Source organism: Phalacrocorax carbo, chromosome 8, assembly GCF_963921805.1.
Source record: "Phalacrocorax carbo chromosome 8, bPhaCar2.1, whole genome shotgun sequence".
NCBI classification, from domain to species: domain Eukaryota; kingdom Metazoa; phylum Chordata; class Aves; order Suliformes; family Phalacrocoracidae; genus Phalacrocorax; species Phalacrocorax carbo.
Window position 1 is genome coordinate 8,166,832 of NC_087520.1, and position 19,035 is coordinate 8,185,866.

Sequence of the window (19,035 nt, forward strand, 5' to 3'; positions counted from 1 at the left end):
AGATCTTAGCTCGAACAATCTCGCGTCGATTTTCCACTATCTCAAGTACCAGCTGATCTAATTAGTTTGGGAATGCACCATTTGTTAAAGAAAGACGAAGTGCAGGCTGACACCTGCTGTATTAATTACTTGCCTCTTTAGCTAATTCCTTGCCCACACTATTAGGTGAGTGAAGTTGTCACCGATGTCTCGAGTTGAAGGTGCTGAATGGGAAGGGAGGAAATGGCGTTGCTAGAGAGGAGGTAGGGGGAGCTGGAGGATGCGTTTTGGGGTGGTGGGAGCAGGGCCTGTGCTAGTTCTGGTTTACACCTCCCCAGAGATGTAAAATCCAGGTTCAGGATACATGCCAGCATCCCCAGAGGTAGGGGGACTGGATGCGGTGGGAAGAGGGACCCATTTGGGGAGTGGTCCCCTGCCTATCAGCGACCTCGTTGGGTGACCCTGAGCAACATGTTGCCCCTCCCCACCCCTGGTTCCTGCCTGTAAAATCCAGAGAAGGATACAGATGTCCGTTCGAAAGGCCCTGATGACAAGTGTTATATAAAGGCCAGAAATCGGAGCACATGCAGTTATGGAAAAATACAGGAAGGAAACAAATCCAAGGAGCAGAAAGCAAAGTGCAGCAGTGCAAGCAGGATGGAGCTCCTGTGCTGTGGGGTCGGGCGGCTCCATCTCCCCTCAGACCCCAAGTGCCTCCAAGCAGCCTATGCAGAGGCAGCCCCATCTCCCCATGGCTCTGGCTGCTGATCTGGGGATGAAGCTTCTGTGCATTCTACCACTGAGCCTGGGTCACAGAGGCTGGAGGTGCCTGTAGCTGCCAGCCCAGCCACGCCAGGCAGGACCAGATCTGGCCTCTCCACAGGCTTGTGACAGAGGACAAGATGAAGCAGGAGCCCTTGGAGCTGGGAAAGGAGCCACTCCTGGCCGTCTCAGGTCCTCTGTGTCCTCACAGAGTCAGGCCATAGCAGCCTGGGTTCAAAAGCTGCCCAGAATTGACCTTGAAAAGTAGAGCATCTCAGGAGGGGATGGTTTGGTGGGAGCCAGTAATGAGCCCAACAACCACCTCACAGTCCCACCTGATGGTGGGGATGCTCAGGTTCCCTCACCCAGGTAGACATTTGGGGAAGGTTTGAGAGAGTGGCAGAGTGGATGTGGCCAGGTCCCTCCCAACTGCCCCATCCAGATCCCAACTGCTCAGTGAAGCAACCTGTGAGCCCAGTGGGGCTGTCAGATGCCGGGTCTGCTTTTGCAAGGGGTTGTGGGACACTGTTATGTCCCAGCTGTGTGCTGGGACAAGAAGTTGCCTCGTCTCCCACCTTTGAGCTACGGCCATGACCAGCAGGGTGGCCAGAGGAAGATGGCGATGAGGACACCCCTCAGCTGCTCCAGTCCCCAGAGGGCAAACAAGACCTTGCTGGCTGGAGAGGAGAAAGGATCTCCCAGGACAGACACTGTGCACTTGGGAAAGTGGAGGTGGCCTCAAGTGATGCACTGCACTGGTCCCCAGCCTCACTTCTGTACTGATGGAGGACTCAGGGCAGCCCAGCCCTACTTGCTCTGCAGGGCCAGGGCTAAGAGTGGGGCTGCTTTTGGGGCTGGGGGTGAGGAAAGCATGGACAAGGCTCTGGCAGTGGCTGATGCTGCACATCCCCTTCGCTGTGCTTTCCTCCTCACTCGCACTCAGCCTCTTCCTGACATCTAGTGGGAGCAGGGCAGCACAGCAAAGAGATCCAGTGCCAGCTCCAGACACGCACTAGCCACCCGGCCCGGCACAAGGCCTGGGCTGCCAGAGCCACCAAAGGGGTTGGCATTGGCCGCAGTGCACAGCTGGGCTTCACTAGGGCATGGCTGTTTCTGTAGGGAATTGCTGGGGGTGATACTCAAGGTGTAATTCCTCATGGACCCAAGTATTAATGGTCTGGCAGAGACCCTGCTCTGTGGCATGGGACCTTTTTAGAGTTATCCACCATCTCAGACCACTTGAGCCCTCTTCCTCTCTTCTGCAGTTGTTCCAGGTTCCCGGGCAGGATGCAAAGCAGAGCTGGGCAGAGGAAGTTGCCTTCTTGCCCTTGGTTTTAGATGGCACGTTTGGGAGGTAGAAGGAAGAGGTAAGGTAGGAGCAAGAGACAGGTAAGAGCTGTCTTGGCAGGACATCCCCATGCTCAGGGTTGAAGACCATCCCCTCTCCATCAGGACCACCCTCTCATTCTAAAGTCTGTGTGTGTCTCCCTGGATTGGCACTCATCCCTAATGCCAGCTGCCAAAAGCAAACCTGCTCCCAGCTCACAGCCCTCTGCCCGCAGTTGCAAAGCAGGGGACAGGGACAGATGCTCTCCACAGTATTCAAGGGACAGACACCCTCCAGGGTCTTCATCTCTACCAGACTCATCTCCTGCTTCCCATCCTTCCCCAAGGCCTTCAGCTGCAATGACAAGCAGAAGCTAGTCCCTCCTGCCTTGTTTCTCATGCTCACTTTCTGTAAGGAAAACCACCTTATGTTTTTTTTTTCCCTTGTTGCCATCTACCTTTGCTGGACTGTGTTCACTGTCTAAGTTGCTGTGTGAAGGACAGGGTGTATCCTCTCCATGCGTCCCCAAATCTCCCTGGTGATGCCTAAGCACTTTCACCAATGAGCAGCCAAAAGTTAAACACCAGAAACAAAACAACAACAACCAAAAACACAGGTCTTTATTTCAATGACCAGGAAAAAAATTTAATTCAAAGAGCAAAGATACTAACATAAACCCCGAAGGCACTCCAAGCAAACTGGAGCGATTTGCATGAGTCCCTTCCCAAAGCAGCCAGGCAGATGCTGCTCTGGTCCCCAGCTCTCCCCCAGCAGGGACATGGTGCTGACCCACACTTCTCCCCGGCATCCCTCCATGCCACACCCTTGCTAGAGGGACCCACAGCAGCCAAGGGAGCTCCCACACCTGGGTAACAGGCAGTGGGGGTAGGTTAGGGGCTCAGGGTTGGGGGTATCACCAGGTGAGCTCACATCGACCCTGTGGAAAAGAAAGGCACTTCCCAAACTTCAGTGGCATCTGCCCCGGGACTGTGAGGCATCCCTCCATCCCTTACCCCTGCCCACCCCGATCCAACATCCCAAGAATATAGCCCCTTGGGAGAGCCATGGTACCCCAGAGACAGCAGCAAAGTGTGGGAGGACATGGCCTAAAGGTAGAGGAGCAGATCCAGATTTCAGTTGTCCTCAGCAGCCCTGTGCTCGCTATGGTCCCTGGGGAGCGAGTCCTCAGCTCCCCCTGACTGTTGCTCCAGGGAGGCACTTTGCTGGAGAGGAGAGACCAAACCTCTTGCTCCTGGAGAGAGCAGGACAGGGAAAGGCAGTTGCCCTGGGCAGGGACCACTCCAGACCTGTGTCCAGAGCCTCCTGCCCCAGGCTCAGCCCAGCAACACATGCAGTACAGAACTCTGTGGCCCCAGCCCAATTTTCTCTCCCACACATACGTTCGACAGCCCACTGAGTCCCCAGATGGGGTGTGGAGCCCTTGAGAGAAGGGATAAAATTCTGAAAGCAATGTTAATCCAATGACTAAGTGGATGTGACTCCTGTAATTCAACCCAAAGCCACTGAAATTACAGATGGGAGGCAAATCCCAAACCTTCAGGATTTCTATTGAGGAAAGCCTAGTCTGTCCAGAGAGATAGTCTTTTCCCTGTATATAAAGACAAGCAGCAGCCAGGCACTTGCAGACAGGCACCTGCTCCCCTGCCATGGAGCTCACAGCCTTGGTCACTGGTCCTACCCGTTCCCCACCTCTCCAGAGGGTGAGTTCCCTTTGACTTCACCCTGTGCTCTTTTGGGGGATCCTGAATTGTTTCAGGTCCCAAGTGCAAGGATCCGGCCTCAGCTCAGATCCTGATTTTCTCCTGAGGAGGCAGAAAGTTCACAAGAACCACTGAACACTGGAAAATTGCACTGGTCAAGGAGCAGAAAGTGTCACAAAACCACCTCCGGGTTTAAGTCTCTCGTGCCATCAGCTCCTTCCAGCCCCCCAGGTCCGACCCTGCAACCTGAACCCAGTCAGGCTCAGGAAGAGCAGCCTTGGGTGGGGGGAAAAGCACCAATGCTGCCAAATCCCCACCTCCCCCTGGCCCTTCACGGCAGTGGAGCTGGCAGTCAGGGAAGTGGCCGGCAGCCTCCAGCACACCTCCAGCCCAGGGAAGTGGCCAGTGAGCAGCAGAGCACCGAGCAGAGCAGTGGGAAGGGGACGGCAGGACCCAGGCACATTAGGAGAGCAGCATCTCCTTGCCGTGTGGCTATGGAGGTGGCTAGAAGGATTGTTTAATTTAACCTTTCTTCTCATTTGAATAGAAATTAAGTTGAAGTCATAAGCAGACGCAGAGCTGTCAGCTCCCAGGGCTGGGGGAAGCTGTTGGCTCCTCTCTCTCTCCCGGTGCCACCTCTCCCAAGCCTCTAAATCTGCCGCATGGAGCAGGACCATCCACTAAAAACCCCTACATTGTCCTTCAAAGGAGAGAGCCAAAACCGAGGCAATCCTGGCACACGGTCCTCTGCCCTAGGGAGAATCCTCCTTAGTGCCAAAGCAGCTCAGGAAGTTATTTTGGTTCCCGAGATGCAACCCAGCTTTCTATCCCAGTCCCTCCTTTGGTGGCACGACACGGCTGTGTCACTGAGCAGCTCCAAGAGGCGGCATGGACGGCGTAGGGTCGCTGCCGGTACAGCATCGGCCCCACCGAGCCGGGCAGAGGCTGCCCAGGTCATCTCTGAGGTTGCTTTCAGGGGGGCTCAAACCACACGCAAAACCATGAAGCAACACACAGAGAAACCCAAGGCGGAGGAGGTCTGCCCTGCGGAGAGGCCGGGGGCTGAGGAGCTCAGACGCGGCCCCGGGGGCTGCACTCGGGCAGCGGCTGCCCGGTGGGGGGCTGCTGCAGCAGGGCGGTGAGGATGCGCTGCAGCTGGGTGAGGCGGGCACGCAGCGAGGTGGTGGAGAAGAGGTTCAGCTGGTAGGACGGGTCAAGGGGCAGAATGGAGATGAGCCACCAGCACCATGTCGGGCCATCTGCCGAAGCCTGGAGGGGAGAGAGGGAGAGATCCCCACTTCAGGAACTGCAAGGCAAATGCATAGCCTTTGGGCAGCATCACTAATGGGAAACATTTGCTGTTGTCAGGATAGCAATGCCAGCTTTGGCTAAGGTATGCCTCTGAACAGCCCTTTGACTGTCCAGGCTCAAAATTGCTGGATAAACTAATTTAATTTCCAGACAAGCATTCCCCAGGGAGTCTCCAGACACAGATGTAACTAGGAAAAAGCCTATACTAAAGAGACAAAGAAATATCTTGTGCGTTTCCTTGTTCAAGGCAATGCCTTTTGTAAACATGGGCCAAATCCTGAGTGGTCGGTGTCTTTTATCATCACTCGAAGAGGCAAGGCACAGGCCAGGCAGGCAGAACCGCTAGGCAGTGCTATTGCAAACTATCTTTTTTAAAACCTGAGCCAAACTGAGAAGGAAATGCTCAATTCAGCTGAAGGAGGATGAATCATTTTGTAACTTTAAGCACAGCATTGATGTGACTGCTGGCCAGGACAGTCTTAGCCTGGGAGAAGGCCGCAAGAGCATATTTGTAATGGTCCAGGCAGGAAACACTTTCTCAAAGGAGTGAGAACTAAGTTTTGGTTTCGTTTTTTTTTTCCTCCAGAATCTGAATTTGTCAAGGAACTTAATAAGCAAACTAGATTGTGCCTTCTCAGCTCCTCTGGCCAGCTATGGCTGTTTCAAAGGAACATGAGGAGAGAAGAGACTGCAAACTCTCTGAGCTGTGGGGTTCAGTTCTTTGCCCAAATTCAGGCAGTTCAGTTTCTTGGTTGACGTTTAGGAAAAGAGTCTGGGAAAGCTTTTAAAACTCAGTGCTCAGTTTCCAAGAACAGTTTAAAACCATCAAGAAATGTTAAACAGCTTTAACAAATAGGCCCTACCGTATCTCTGAGTGAGAGGTGCTGTAACCAGTAGTGGGAGTGATGAAAAACAGGGTTTGTTTTGCGCATCTTGGTGGGGAGCTGAGCAAGGAAGCAGGGTGGTCAGCGCAGGAATGGCGCTGCTTCAGATGCTCTCTTGATACCCTCTCTATTTAGAGCATCCCTCCCCTGAGGGTGTTACCTGGATGTCCTCTTCCTTCTCCGGCAGTGGTCCATGCTGCATCAATATGTACCTGGAGGCAAGGTCTCCGTGCTCACAGAACCGCTGAGCTAAGCGGTAGGTGCTTTCGTGCAGGCACTGCAGCTCCTGCAGCTCCTCCCCCGCCACCTGTGTGGAGGGAAGAGGAATGCAGAAGGTGTCCATGGGGATGCTCTGCCCCATCAGAGAGGGGGCTTTTGCCCTGGCCCTGCCCTCACCTTCTTGTCCTCCAGGTACTCGATGTCAGCAGTGTTGTAGCCATCCCTGTGTCCGCGCCTCAGCACCCGGAACCGCCTCCTGCCAATGGTGTCCACCAAGGACCTCCCGTCCGCCAGCAGCTCGATCTGCCGGATCTCCAGCATGCAGCCATAGTCAGCAAAGCTGACATAGCAAGGAGCCAGGGAGAGAAAAGATGAGCTGAACTGGGATACCAGTGGTGGGAGAGCTGCTTCTCCTGAAGGCACCACCTTCAAGGAGGAAAAGGCCCAGGAACAAGCTGGCTGGGAGGGGGCAAATTTGGAGATTCATTCAACCCTGTTGAGTTACCACTTTCTGCTAAGAGGGCAGGGAATAGCAAGCACACTGTCCACACTCCCTTGGATTTGCCTTATTCCAAAATTACTTGTGTCCTCATACTGCCCTGGTGTCCAGTGGTCCTTAAGACACCATCCATTGCAGAGACATCCTCCCAAAGCCCAGAAAATGTTATTTATTTCATTTCACTTGAACAGGACTGGAGCACGGGGATGACATGTAATGTAAATACAGGTATTTAACACAATACTTGGGTTAGGAGCCTGGAGACTGAGCCCACCTGAGATCTGGGGGTGCTGCCAGGAACATAAGGATGGCCACACTGCACCAAACAAAAGCCCATTTAGCCCAGTGTCCTCTCACACACAGAGTATGAGAAATATGGCAATTTTAAAGTGCTCACTCAGAGGAGCTGGAGGACATGGCCAGGGAACCATGCAGCTCAGAGACGTCCTGAGCCAGAAGCTGTTCGCAGACCGTTGTATTTAACAGCCACCGCTGGCCCTGCCAGCCCCAGCCCTGGCCCCATTCCTTGCCTGGTTGGTGTGATACCAGGAAGCAGGGAGATCCCGTTTCACTGGGCTGTGTGGGGAATGCACCACCTCCCTGCTGATTTTATCTGCAGGGTGCAGTGGGGTAGGAAGTTGCACTTATTCCTCCTCTCCAAATTACTCAGGACTTCAGACACTTTGGACTGGGGCAGAGAGGGTCAAATCAGCCAGGGCAGAAGGAAGCCGCCTTGCCCAGAAGCTCACCTTTTCCCATTCTCGTATATACACATGCCGAACCTCCTCGTACCAGTCTCCTGGCACCGCCGGATCATGAGGCGGTAGCGAGGCTCGAAGACGTGCAAAGGGCAAGCGATGCCTGGGAAGGACATTGTGCATACGAAGATGGGTATGTTCTTTGTCAGGCTGAGGGACAGGAGGAGAGACCACCATGAAACCTTCCAGTTCCATCAGCCAATACCAACCCAAGAGCTCTGCATCGGCTGCTCCCCAGAACCAGACATGTCCTTTACCCCAAGAAGTGATGCTGTGGCACAGAGCACACCAGAGCTTCCTCTTTGCTCACCAAGAGCCCAAGGGCAGACTCTGCCCACAAAACAGCTCCTTGCAGAGATGCTCCCTCACCCCCAGGTGCCCATGGCGTACATCTGCACCTAACCAGCACTACTGTGACATGGTCCTAGAAGCAAGACAGACATCACTTGAGCAGAACCAAGCCAGAGCAATGGTATGTGGTGTGGACAGCCCCCTCGGAGCCCCTCCTGGCTGCCATGCACACATGCACATGCATGCGCACTGGAGCAGGTCCCTGCTTACTTGGAGAGCTCTGCCATCTCAGCCCGATGCAGGTCCCGGCGCTCAGCCAGCTGTGTGGGGAAGATGGCCAGCATAATGTCCTGCAACAGCACAGTGGGGCTGTAGCTTCCAGCCTTCAGGTACTGAAAGAAATTATACCCAGAAACAGGTTGGAGAAGAGCAGGGGGGAGCCCTGAGGCCCTGCCGGACTCTGAATCACACTTACTTTCATTGGAGCTGAGGGTAATTTTAGATCAGAGAAAGTCAGGGATAAAACCTATTGGGGGATGTTGAGCCATCTAGCAGGATGGGATGTCAGCTCCACTGAGACCTCCAGACACAGCTCAGACCCAGGGCCTGTCCAACGCAGCATCCTGTCTCTGACAGTGATGCAGTCCTTGTATGACAACCTGATTTTCCTGATGGTCTTATCTGAATCCCTTTTCATTAAAGATTAAATAAAATCTCCAAGCTAGCAGGTTTTCCATCCATTTCCATTTTTTAAAGCAATTAGCACTTGCTTCTTTCTTTCTCTCTCTCTACATCTCTCAGTCCTGTTTACAATCTTACTAAATCACTGTGGCATCTTGTGGAAATGAATCACTTGGTCTTAATTATCAAATGTCTGGTCATTCACAAGTGAATGGAGCTGACACTGTCATGCCAGGGAGCCACTAGCATGCAAGCATTGCACCTTCCCACCCCAGCCCTGGACACGCTGCCGGCAGCTGGAGCTGGTGCCCATCTCTCCCTTGGGCTCCCTCCCACAGGATGCGTGCCCTCACCTCTCTCAGGCTCTGTTTGCAGAGGGGGCAGTTAGGCCGGTGGTCCAGGCAGCGTTCAAGGCACTCCTTGCAGAAGGTGTGCCCGCACGGCGTCGTCACCGGCTCAAAGAACAACCTGCAAAGGGACCAAAGTCAATGAACTGCAGAGAGCAATGCAGGGGAAGGAGAGCAGGTAAGCCCAGCAGAGAGAGAGTTAACAGAGCCTCTGTCCACAGGGCTGGGTGCCCTCAAAACTGTCATTCCACAGGCCTGGCTCAGCACCCTGCTTTTAGTTGGTCTCAGCACCCAGCTGGTCTCAGCCCCTCAGCAGGGGGTCCCACAAAGCGCTCAGGGACCTGCAGAGGCCCAGGCTGGTGCTGCAAGGCTTGAGCAGGTCAGAGTGGGCAAAGCCGTGGCGGTAGTTTCTGGCTATCCCCAGCCTTGTACCTGCATCTTCCGTGAATCACCTTGCTGAGAGGAAGCGATTTTGCTTCCAGCAGGAATGAGGCATTCCCCATGCCCCCTCCTACCATTTCAAGGGAAATCTGCTGCCTTCACCAGCCTTCTGCATGGAAAACAGCGATGCTGCAGAGATGCAACACCATGGAAAGCAATCTCGTGCCATGTCTTCCAAGCCCTGGCAGCCCATGGCTATGAAGCTCACCTTCACTAAAGCTGAATGGGCTAAGCTTTGCTCATAACTCCTGTAAAAGTTCCTAACTGGCTTACTCCTTTAATTAGAAGTCTGGCCTCAGACTGTTGGACTTGCACAATGATGTAAGATGAGAACAGTCCCAGGCCTGAGCACTGCTCCTCATCCCTGCAGGGTCCCTATGGACCCCATCAGTACACACATGGCACCCCTCGGTCCTGGCAGGGGTGCAGCTCCCCAGGGACCCACAGTGGTGTGTAGCCCAAAAGGCAGCAACGGGAAAGTGCCTCCTTCTCCCCTGCTCCAAGAGCAGAGCTGGCAGTGAGCGCTCAGGTTGCTCACCGATAGCTCCAGGATCAGAAATGAAATTAAGGTCTCGGGAAAGCCCTGCTCAGCACTGGGCCCTGACTCCTCCTGAACATTGTTTCCCTGCTCTCAGAAGAGACCTAAATTCACCTAATTCAGATCAGAAACAGCCTTGATTTCTCCCCCCACCCCATGCCATTCCCCCATGCCATTCCCAGACCTGGAAGAAGCTCCCATACAGGAGACCTTGACCATCTTGCACATCTGGCAGCGCAACACCCAGCCCTCTGCCAGCAGCCACTTGCACAACTCCTCATGGGTATGGGACACACCAGAAATAACAGCCTGGTTTCAGCATGCCCTGTTGCAGTGTCCAGCCTTTCCCCAGCCCTGAGTCAGAAGACACAGGCACTACCTGGTCCCCTCTTCTATGTCCAGGCACAGAGCCCAGCAATGTTCCCTTCTGGGTTTGCAGCTCCCCTGCTGCTGATGGTATTTCCCTGGGGCAACACCTCCCTGTTCCAGCCTGCAGTTACAAAGGGCAACCACAGCTTTCAGTCTCTGACCCCGCTGAACATCCCCACCTCCGCTCCAATGTCCCAAGCGATACAGATCTAACAATGCTGCACCCTGAGACAGGGCGATCTGAGCTCTCACAGCCTGACAGAGCGAAGCATGCCCTTGTCCTCCCCTCTTATCTGTTATCTCTACTGAAACCTGCATTTTGGCAGTACCGGGGACTGAGTTTGCTATGAAGATGTGAAGAAAGGTCCACACCAGGGAAGAAAACCCAGCAGGTGCTAATTCCTCATCCTAAAAGCTCTCCCGCCAAAGAACTCACCGTATGCAGAGGGAACACTCCAAGTCAGATATGCTCAGCAGCTCCCTGAGGCATGTCTGGGTACCCCTTGCTGTTGCTGTTTCCTCTTCGTTATCTAGTGGCAGAAGAGAAGGAAAGAGAAGAATACCCCCATTTCAATCCTGAAAATGACTCTTTGCTTTCTGATCTTGTTCTGAGATGCAAGTAGTTAGCTGCTACACAAAGTACTTTGAAGGTTAAAACAAAACCTCTAGGAAATGTGACATAAACCCACTTATTAACCCATCCATGTCCATCCACAGCTTTTCCATCAGTGGGTCTCATGGTACTTGGTAGAGGAAGATGGTGTCTCCCTACCTCCTTTTCAGGCAAGGAAACTGAGGCACTGGGAGGTGAAGTGGCCTAAGCAGCTCCCAGATGGAGGTCTCTGGAGACCTGCCACAAGGCAATATCACTGCTTTATGCAAACCCACCTAAGTGGAAGCCATCTGGCTGGACACTGATGGCAAGTTAATGCCAATGGAGGTGCTGCTTCCCCCAGTGCAGCAGGACATGCTGTGTCCCTCGCAAGGGAATTTAAGTTCTGATTTAAACCCCATGGGAACTAAAGGAAGCCCCTCCCTGGCTCCACACAGGGAACAAGTGATGTCCGGCTTTAGCAAGAACTTTTCACCAATGACACCCAAAGGTTTGCTGTACATGCACCAGCTCAGCACAGGAAGGTTGGGCCAGAGCTGCCCCATCGGGTGTCCCTGGGATCTTTGCTCACTGAGCCGGCACACGGCGCAAACACTAAGTTTTCAGTGCCAAAATGGATTTTAAACAAGTATTTTGCATGAGATTAGATTTTGGTACCTTTGACAACACTCACCTACCAACCATTGGCCCTGGCCCTCTGCCGAAGTCTCTGGTTCCTGCCATTGCCCCGGCTGGGAAAGGGCGGCTGTCCCCTGGCCATGTTCAGGCTCAGCATCCCCTCCGCCATCAGGCAGCTCTCCCGCCTGATGCTAGACACATCAAAGATTAAATCAAGGCCAAAACCTCCCCCCCCCTCTGAATACGCTGCCCCACACACCCCACCAAGCCCGATAGCACCAGGAGTTTTTCTGGTGTGTTGGTGTATATCTTGCATCTGCAGGACAGCAGGAGACCATGGCCTTCATAGACATCTCACAGCTAAAACATGGATTACTCTGTCCACGTGTACCACCTGGTATTTGGGTGTATCTGAGCCCATTTTCTCTGATTTTCCCCCCTTTCCAAACCTGACAAATTTGTCCATAGAAAGCAAATTGCAGAAGATGAGCTTTCCTTAATAGCTGCTAATGGTCTGAACTGTTCCCAAATGAAAATTTTGGGATGAAAACCAACATTAAAACTGATTTTTTTTGTTTGTTTCAGGTGAATGTAATTTGACTTGGCTGTTTTAAAAACAAGGAGAGTCTAAAATCTTACCTGAAGTATTGCAGCATAAAACTGGGAGAGGAATGGAGACAGAGCAAGCCTCCTGTTTCCCCAATCTCCATAGCATCAGTTCCGATGGTGGTTTTGCTCTCCCAGCACGCAACTGCGTGCACACGGCTATGGTCCTGCACAGCCTCCCCTTATCACACCTCCTTTCCCATCATTGGAAACCCCAATTTGGGATGTCCTAGAGGGACAGTAAGTCCATCGCAGACTCAGATGATTGTAGGCTTTCTCACCTGAGCTTGTGCAGAAGACAATGGGAGCGCAGGGCTCCGTCCATCAACCTGGGGACCAGTCAAGCCCTGGTGAGCATCACCCAGGTGTGCAGCAGCTGTGTGTGGCTGAGGAGCATCCTCTCGCATGAGGACCTGCAAGGAGAAAGTGGGGCTCAGGGGGTGCTGGGAGAAGGAAGCAGGGAGGTGGGCTGCTATGCTCCCTCCTTCCCCGAAGCAGCTTCCTGCTCACCGCAGGGCACGTCGGGGTCACTTGTTTCAGTGCTGGCTGAGCTCTCTGCCAAACAAATGCCTTAGCAGCATGTAAGGAAGAAAGAGGCATGAGGCAGCAAACAAAATGGTGTATTTTAAGGGGGGAGATGCGTGTTCTCCATCACCCACAGAGAACAGCACGGGAGTGAGCTGTGAAGGGTACAAGGTCATTCACCATTCCCCTGCCCTTTCCCCCCTGGAGGGCAAGTGTCCATTCATGGCACGAAGTCCCCATGCCAGGGACATTGCTGGAGGCCCCCCAGTGACAGTGGTTTTGGTACACAGGTGGGTGCTAGCCTGAAATCATCTGCAGAAAAGACACTGACTCTCCAGTGGCAGTTTTCAGCTGGCTGCTTTGCCTTGGGTGACTACTGATGTTGCCTGGAAACCCACCTCATGCCACGTCAGCATCTAAACCCAGCAAAACCTGAGACTTGAAGATACGGACTGAGGAAGGGGAGTTTTCTTCATGGGTGAACCTGCATCAGAGTGATGGGAAGACTCTTGGACCAAGACCCGACTTCACCTGATCTCCCAATGCTGGCCAGAGCAGCATGATCATGATGGACATGAGCCTTTCAGAGGACAAGGGCATCTCCCTGTCTGATGCAAGGACACAGGACCCCACCATGATATGGCCCACGTACCTTCTCCATCTCTCTTCGAGCAGGGTGGAAATGGGGACTGAGCATCAGGCAGTGCTCCCACGCCAGCAAGGCTTCAGCTCTCTGTCCCATCTCCAGAAGCACCTTCCCTTTCCTGAAGAAGCCCTGCAGAGCAGAAAAACCTGCAGTGACTATGAGACAGTGACCAGCTGAGCACAGGTCCCTTCAGCTCCCATGTGAGCCCTGAGGGAATCTCCCTGCAGCCTCCTGCCTGGTCCTGTCCCAGGCCAAAGCACCCAGACACATCACTGCTCCCATGCTCAGTCTTGTCCTTTTTGCCCAAGATCCACTCACAGCCAGGTACCCATAAAACAGGACTCTTCCAAAATGCAGCAGTTGCAAAAGCCAAGCAAACAAACCCTACTGAGACCCAGAGAAGGAGTCAAGGGCTTCTGCCTTTGAAGCTGCAAAACCACTGCCAACAAATGCTTCACAAATCAGCGGGTGAGCTCCCACGCCTGATTTCTCAAGAGCAGCTCAGCCTCCAGCCAACACCTCCCCAAGCCCCCAGCTGCGATCCTGCACACCAGCATGGCTACGTGCCCTCACTGCCTGCATGCCAGCACGGCTGGATGCGGCACTGGACCTCTCCCTTTAGTGCAACACAGCACTTGCAGCCCAGATTTGCAACTTAATAGGTTTGGCAAGTGTTTTTCTGTGCGGGATGAATCCAACGGCTAGGAGAATTCAGGAAAGGGAGAAACTGCTCCCATAGAGTAAGATTTGGATCCAAGCACAGCTGGCCAATGGGGCCTCCCCTCCACTCACCTCATGCTCTCCAGGCTCAGCCCTGCACACGGCGTCCAGGTCCTCCAGTGCCCGCGAGTGCTGTCCCAGTGCCACAAACACCTCTGCCCGGCACAGCCGCAGGGAGCTGGCATCTGGGGCTGGAAAGAGATATGTTGTCACTCATGTGATGAGTCCATGTGTGGTGAGGCAGCGGGGCTGGATGAGGCCAGAGAGATCCCACCACAGCAGGACGGCCCCTGTGCTGCTCCCTCATACTGAGCACAGCCAGCTCCTGCGGTCCTCTTCAGCAGGAGTTGCTGGCCTCATAAGTCTCAGCAAGGAAGTTATTTTCCCTAAATATCTGGTTTTAATCTCTTTGAGGCTCTTCCCTTTGCTTTTCGCCATCTCCACCGAATGCCCTCAGCCAAGGGGCCCAACCACTGCGTTGGGCCTCAGCCACGCTGAGATCTGGGCTCTCATCCACCCTTGTGGGATGCAGCAAAAAGGCTGTACCATACACATACTCCCGATGGGGGCTGTTGCCACGGGAGGCCCTGCAATGTGATTCACCCAGCAAAGCCCCAATAACACATTATCAAAAGAGCCTGCAGCTGCAGAGACCTGCGATCCCAAAACACCAGGGAGCCTCCCGGACCCACCTGGCTGCCACCGCTCTCCCAGGGCAGAGGAGGAGAAACCGGGGGGCTGCAAGGATCTAACGCCAGCAACATGACTTAGGGTTTCCAAGTATGAGAAAGGGCTGAGGTTTCCCAAAACAGACGAAGGAACCTGAGTATCCAGTTCCTCGCCAGTGAGATATCACTGATGGAATCTCAGTAGCAGGGGGGCACATCTCCCGCAGGCGCTGCTGGCCATAGCACCCCAAGTGTCACAGTGGTGGGCACCCCATATGCTCTTGCCTGCTCCTAAATAATGGGCAGCGAGACCCTCTTCTCTCCTGCATCATGGAAATCCCACAAAAACCTTCCTTTCTACCAGTACTGCCAGCAGGGGAATTGGGGTGGGGGGATGTCAGGGAGTATGAGAGAGCAGCAGCCCAAAAGCCCACACAGGGCAGTGCACGGAGTAACCAGGTGTGGTTACATTTGTGGGTTTGAACTTGTTGTGGAGGATTCCCAGACCCACCCCGTTATATCACAGCTTGCCGCGGAGATGACCTACATCCATCACGCTGCTGGCTTTCTAGCTAAGGCAACAGATCCGTGTACCCAGCCCTGCGTCCCACCCCCAGTGCTGACCATCACTAGCAGGATGCTGGCTCTGAGGCCAAACCCGCATCATAAATTAGGCACCATTAGCAGGCACCAGCACTGCATTTACTATGGCAAAGCAGGGCTGGCAGCACCGCTTTGCTGAAGGGCCAGCAGCTCCTACCAGGATGAGCCAGGTCCAGGGGGCTGGGCATCAGGAGACATGGCTCCTGCACTCCCAACCCCAACAGCCTTTCCTTTCTTCCTGCCCTGGTTCACACATGGTGCTGACGCAGCTCTGCCAGCAAACTGTGGGTCCGGACTAGCAGCCCTGTGACAGCAGGGCGCAGGAAGCTGGCATCTGCCCGCACCCCTGCCTGCCTCTGCTGTCACATGCCCAGGCGCCCACCGATCTGCCCAGGCACACACCATGTCTTATCATGGAGGAGCTCTGCCATGGATATCACCTGCTTTTGTCCCCATGCCCAGCACAGAGCACAGACCCTGCTCTCTGTCTGGGGCTCAAGGTGCCACCACAACCTGGAGAGCAGCAGAGAGCCCGGCCCCAGCCGCTCCTGCACCAAGGCTGCACTGGCCATGCTGAGCTGTGCAGCAGAGCAACCTCTGATCCCTTGGAGGTTATTTTCATGTATAATGTTAGCCAGGACCTTAGGGCTCAAGTCAGCAAATGTGGAACTTGCTGCTCAATTCCCCATCCTGCAAGCATGCATCCAGAGACGAAATATTCCAGCCCCTAGTGACAGGTGGAGATGAACAAACAGGTACAAAGTCTAGAGGCTTATTTTCCATGTGGGCAAACCCATTCGAACATTTGCACAGCCCGGCAATAAAGCTACTGATTTGGTAAAAACAATATGTGTAAAATGAGGCTATGAATTCTGCATTTCTCTTCTGCTGCAGCTATTTTTGATCTATGGTATCATTAGACATTAGGGACATAAGCCAGCTGGCGGCCCTGGCAGCTGATGAGTGACTGATAGAGCTCCCCAGCCTCCTGGCTCCAGGCGTGTCGGGAGGCCTCCTGTGTTACGCGTTACAGTGCATATATTGTGTTCACTGAGAAAAACAGGAGACAAGAGTTGACAATTTATCTTCTCCCAAGCGAAGAGAGCTGCTCTGTGGGCTGTGCTGAGCAAACTGGCCCATCATGCAACGCTGAACCACAAAAAAAATCATTCTCGTGGGTTGAACATTTATCAGTGGTTATGTTTAAAAGCCAAGGAGAGCCCATAAGAAGCTGTACAGCCTGCAAGCGGTCTGCAGGCTGCAGGAGTTGGAAAACATGTCCTGAAAGCACCACCCACATGGCTGAGCCTGAGCAGCACCAGCAATGCAGGTTTACAGGAGCTGTGGCTGTGACTGCAATTTCCTCATTGCCCTAAGCTGGACTTCCCCTGTCCTTCGGGGAACAGAGCGTGCAGGGAGACCGAGGACAGAGCTTGCAACGTTTCCTCATTATACTCACATAGGCTTCTTAAAAAGAGATATATAATTGTACACCCCAATCAGACAAAGTCTGGCAATAAGACAAACAGTACCAGAGAACCGTGCACATGTATTTGTGCTGAGGGATGGGTGTGCAGGGTAGGAGACGGGTGCCTCAGGGAGTTGCATAAAGGGACCTGCTTTCTGCTGCCAACACCAGGATCGGCTGGCCCACTTAGCCCTTTGGTTCCAGGCATACCCTGAACCTCTGGCACTTGTCTCGCAGCGGGTGATGAATAAGTGTCTGTGCCACGGGAGGAGAGCTGACTGCTGTCATAGAAACACCAGTGGAGAAAGGACCTTCTGCCTCCAACCCCCTGCTCCAATCACATTGTATAACCCCGTTTATTTAAGCATTATTTTCCAAGAAATCCACTTACAGCCACACATTAAAGCAGATCAACCCCTCTGGGCCCAATCCTGACCCTGCAGGCAAATGTCTCGCTGGAGCCGGTTGCAGCAGCTGGTTGAAGGGGGCCGGTGAGGGGGGGACACACGACACCCTGCCCTGCACCGTAGGGCTGGAGCAGGAGCTCGGCCAAGGCTGTGTCCTCGCCAGGCTCTGGGGGCCAGGACACGTCTGTCCCAGACTGGAAAATCTCCCACAACTACTTTACATAATGGCCACCCCCCCGGGCAGAGCTCTTCCTCTGACACTGAATTATTGCCGGGCGGCAAGATGCGAGAAGCTGCTTGTGGCTCTTCCCGGCCACTTGCTAAAGCCAGAAACATGTGGCCGACGGGACGGGGGCTGTTCACCCTGCCCTGCCCGCGGCCCCGGCAGCCGGGATGTGCAGCGGGGCTTGCCCGGCCACCCGCTCCCTCCCATCACCCCGGAGACACCTGCGGACATGGGAGAAATGCCCAGCAGCTGGATCCCTCCTCCCCATCCCCACCAGCCTTGACTTTCCGACACTTCCAGCTTCCCAGTCTCCCACCTCTCGTCCACGCCTGCTCGGACGGCACTGCGGTACTGGGACAAAATGACCCACATTGGTGCCCACCTGCTCCAAGAGCCTGCGCATCCTCGTCTCGGCTGTAGGGCTGGCCCCTCGCACCCAGCATCGGCACCCCGCACCCAGCACTGGCACCCCCCGCTCCCCGGTGGTGCTTACCCAGCTCGACGCCTTTCTGAGCCATCCTCAGCGCCTCCCGCGCGTCCCCACGGGTGAGGCAGTCCCGGACACGGGCTGCCAGCCAGGCCGCCCGGCTCTTCCACTCCACGCATTTCTCCAGGAGGCCGCAGAGGACCACGTTGCACCTCGCTGCCCCGGCGCCCAGCAGCTTCAGCCTCTCCTGGCACAGGGGGCAGCGGGGGGGCGCGGCCCCCCCGAGGCACGGCTTGCAGAAAGAGTGACCGCAGGACACGGTCACCGGCTCCCAGAGGAGGAGGAGGCAGGAGGGGCAGCGCAGCATGTCCAAGCCCTCGCTCCCGGGGCCGAGGGGGTGCCGGGCGGGGGTGGCCCCCCGGGGTGGGGGGGACAGGACGGGGGGGCCGCGGTTCATGGCAGCAGTTGGAGCCGACGAGGAGGAGCTGCCCTTAGGGCCGGCGGAGCCCGCACAGCCCGGCCGCCGCCGGGGCCCCGCGCGTCGCCCCGCTCCGCTCCGCCCGGCTCAGCTCAGCCCATCCCGCCCCGTCCCGTCCCGTCCCGTCCCGTCCCGCCGGGGCAGGACCCCCCCGAGCAGCCGGACCCGCGGGGCGGGGGGGGCCGCCGGTGGCGGAGCTGCCGGGGCCGCCATTGGCCGCCGCCGCCGCCGCTCTGCGCCGCCCCGCCCCGCCCCGACCGCGTTTCGTAACGGAGCCGGCGGTACCGGGGGCGGCGGGAGCGGCACCGGGGGCGATGCGGGGTGTGTGTGCCCCGGCGTCGGGTCGGGCGCGGGCTGCTGGGCAGCGCCCCGGGCGTGTTGGGGGGCTCCGGGGCCGATGCCCTGGAGCCGGGACGCGGGGGTGTTGGGGGGCTCCGGAGCAGCCGGGGTGCAGGGTGCCAGTGACTGTCGGGGGCAGACGGGTGTGAGGCCACGCAGGGGGTGCTGGGAGCTCTACAGACCAGCTGGGGTGTAGGGTACCTGGGGGGATCTGGGGGTGCTCGGAAGCAGGACCAGGGTGCAAAGTGCTGGGTGATGTTTTGGGGTGCCCCAGAGTAGGGCCAGGGCACTTTGGAGCCAGCCCATGGTGTGGGCTGCCTGGGGTACCTGGGGTGCTGCAGGTCAGGGCTGGGGCACAAGTCCTGGGTGGTACAGGGTGCTCCGGGATGGGGCCAGGAGGGTGGGGTGCTCCAGACTGGCTGGGGCACAAGATACCCGTGGTGTTTGGGGTGCTCAGGAGCAGCCCAGGGTGCAGGGTGCCTGAGCTAGCTGAGGCTCTCCAGAGCGGGACTGGGGTGCAGCGTGTTGCGGTACCCCAGAGCAGCCAGGGCTGGCGAGGTTGGG

The 19,035-nt window shown here is 55.5% G+C and overlaps 1 protein-coding gene across 2 annotated transcripts; it reads right to left on the reverse strand.

The window, feature by feature from the left end:
* Positions 1 to 2,671: 2,671 nt before the first annotated feature.
* Positions 2,672 to 18,229, reverse strand: LOC104047323 (LON peptidase N-terminal domain and RING finger protein 1). 2 transcript variants are annotated; one of them, XM_064458515.1, is made up of 12 exons: positions 17,721 to 18,229; positions 13,928 to 14,046; positions 13,142 to 13,264; positions 12,246 to 12,377; positions 11,414 to 11,549; positions 10,564 to 10,657; positions 8,786 to 8,900; positions 8,022 to 8,101; positions 7,452 to 7,610; positions 6,381 to 6,543; positions 6,145 to 6,291; positions 2,672 to 5,058 (listed from the first exon to the last, which is right to left on the reverse strand). In XM_064458515.1, exons 1-12 carry the CDS (start codon positions 18,109 to 18,111, stop codon positions 4,861 to 4,863), a joined length of 1,857 nt encoding a protein of 618 aa, XP_064314585.1. In that variant the 5' UTR covers positions 18,112 to 18,229; the 3' UTR covers positions 2,672 to 4,860. The 2 variants fall into 2 exon arrangements, with proteins under 2 accessions (XP_064314585.1, XP_064314584.1); XM_064458514.1 differs by having other exon boundaries at positions 8,022 to 8,143.
* Positions 18,230 to 19,035: the final 806 nt, after the last annotated feature.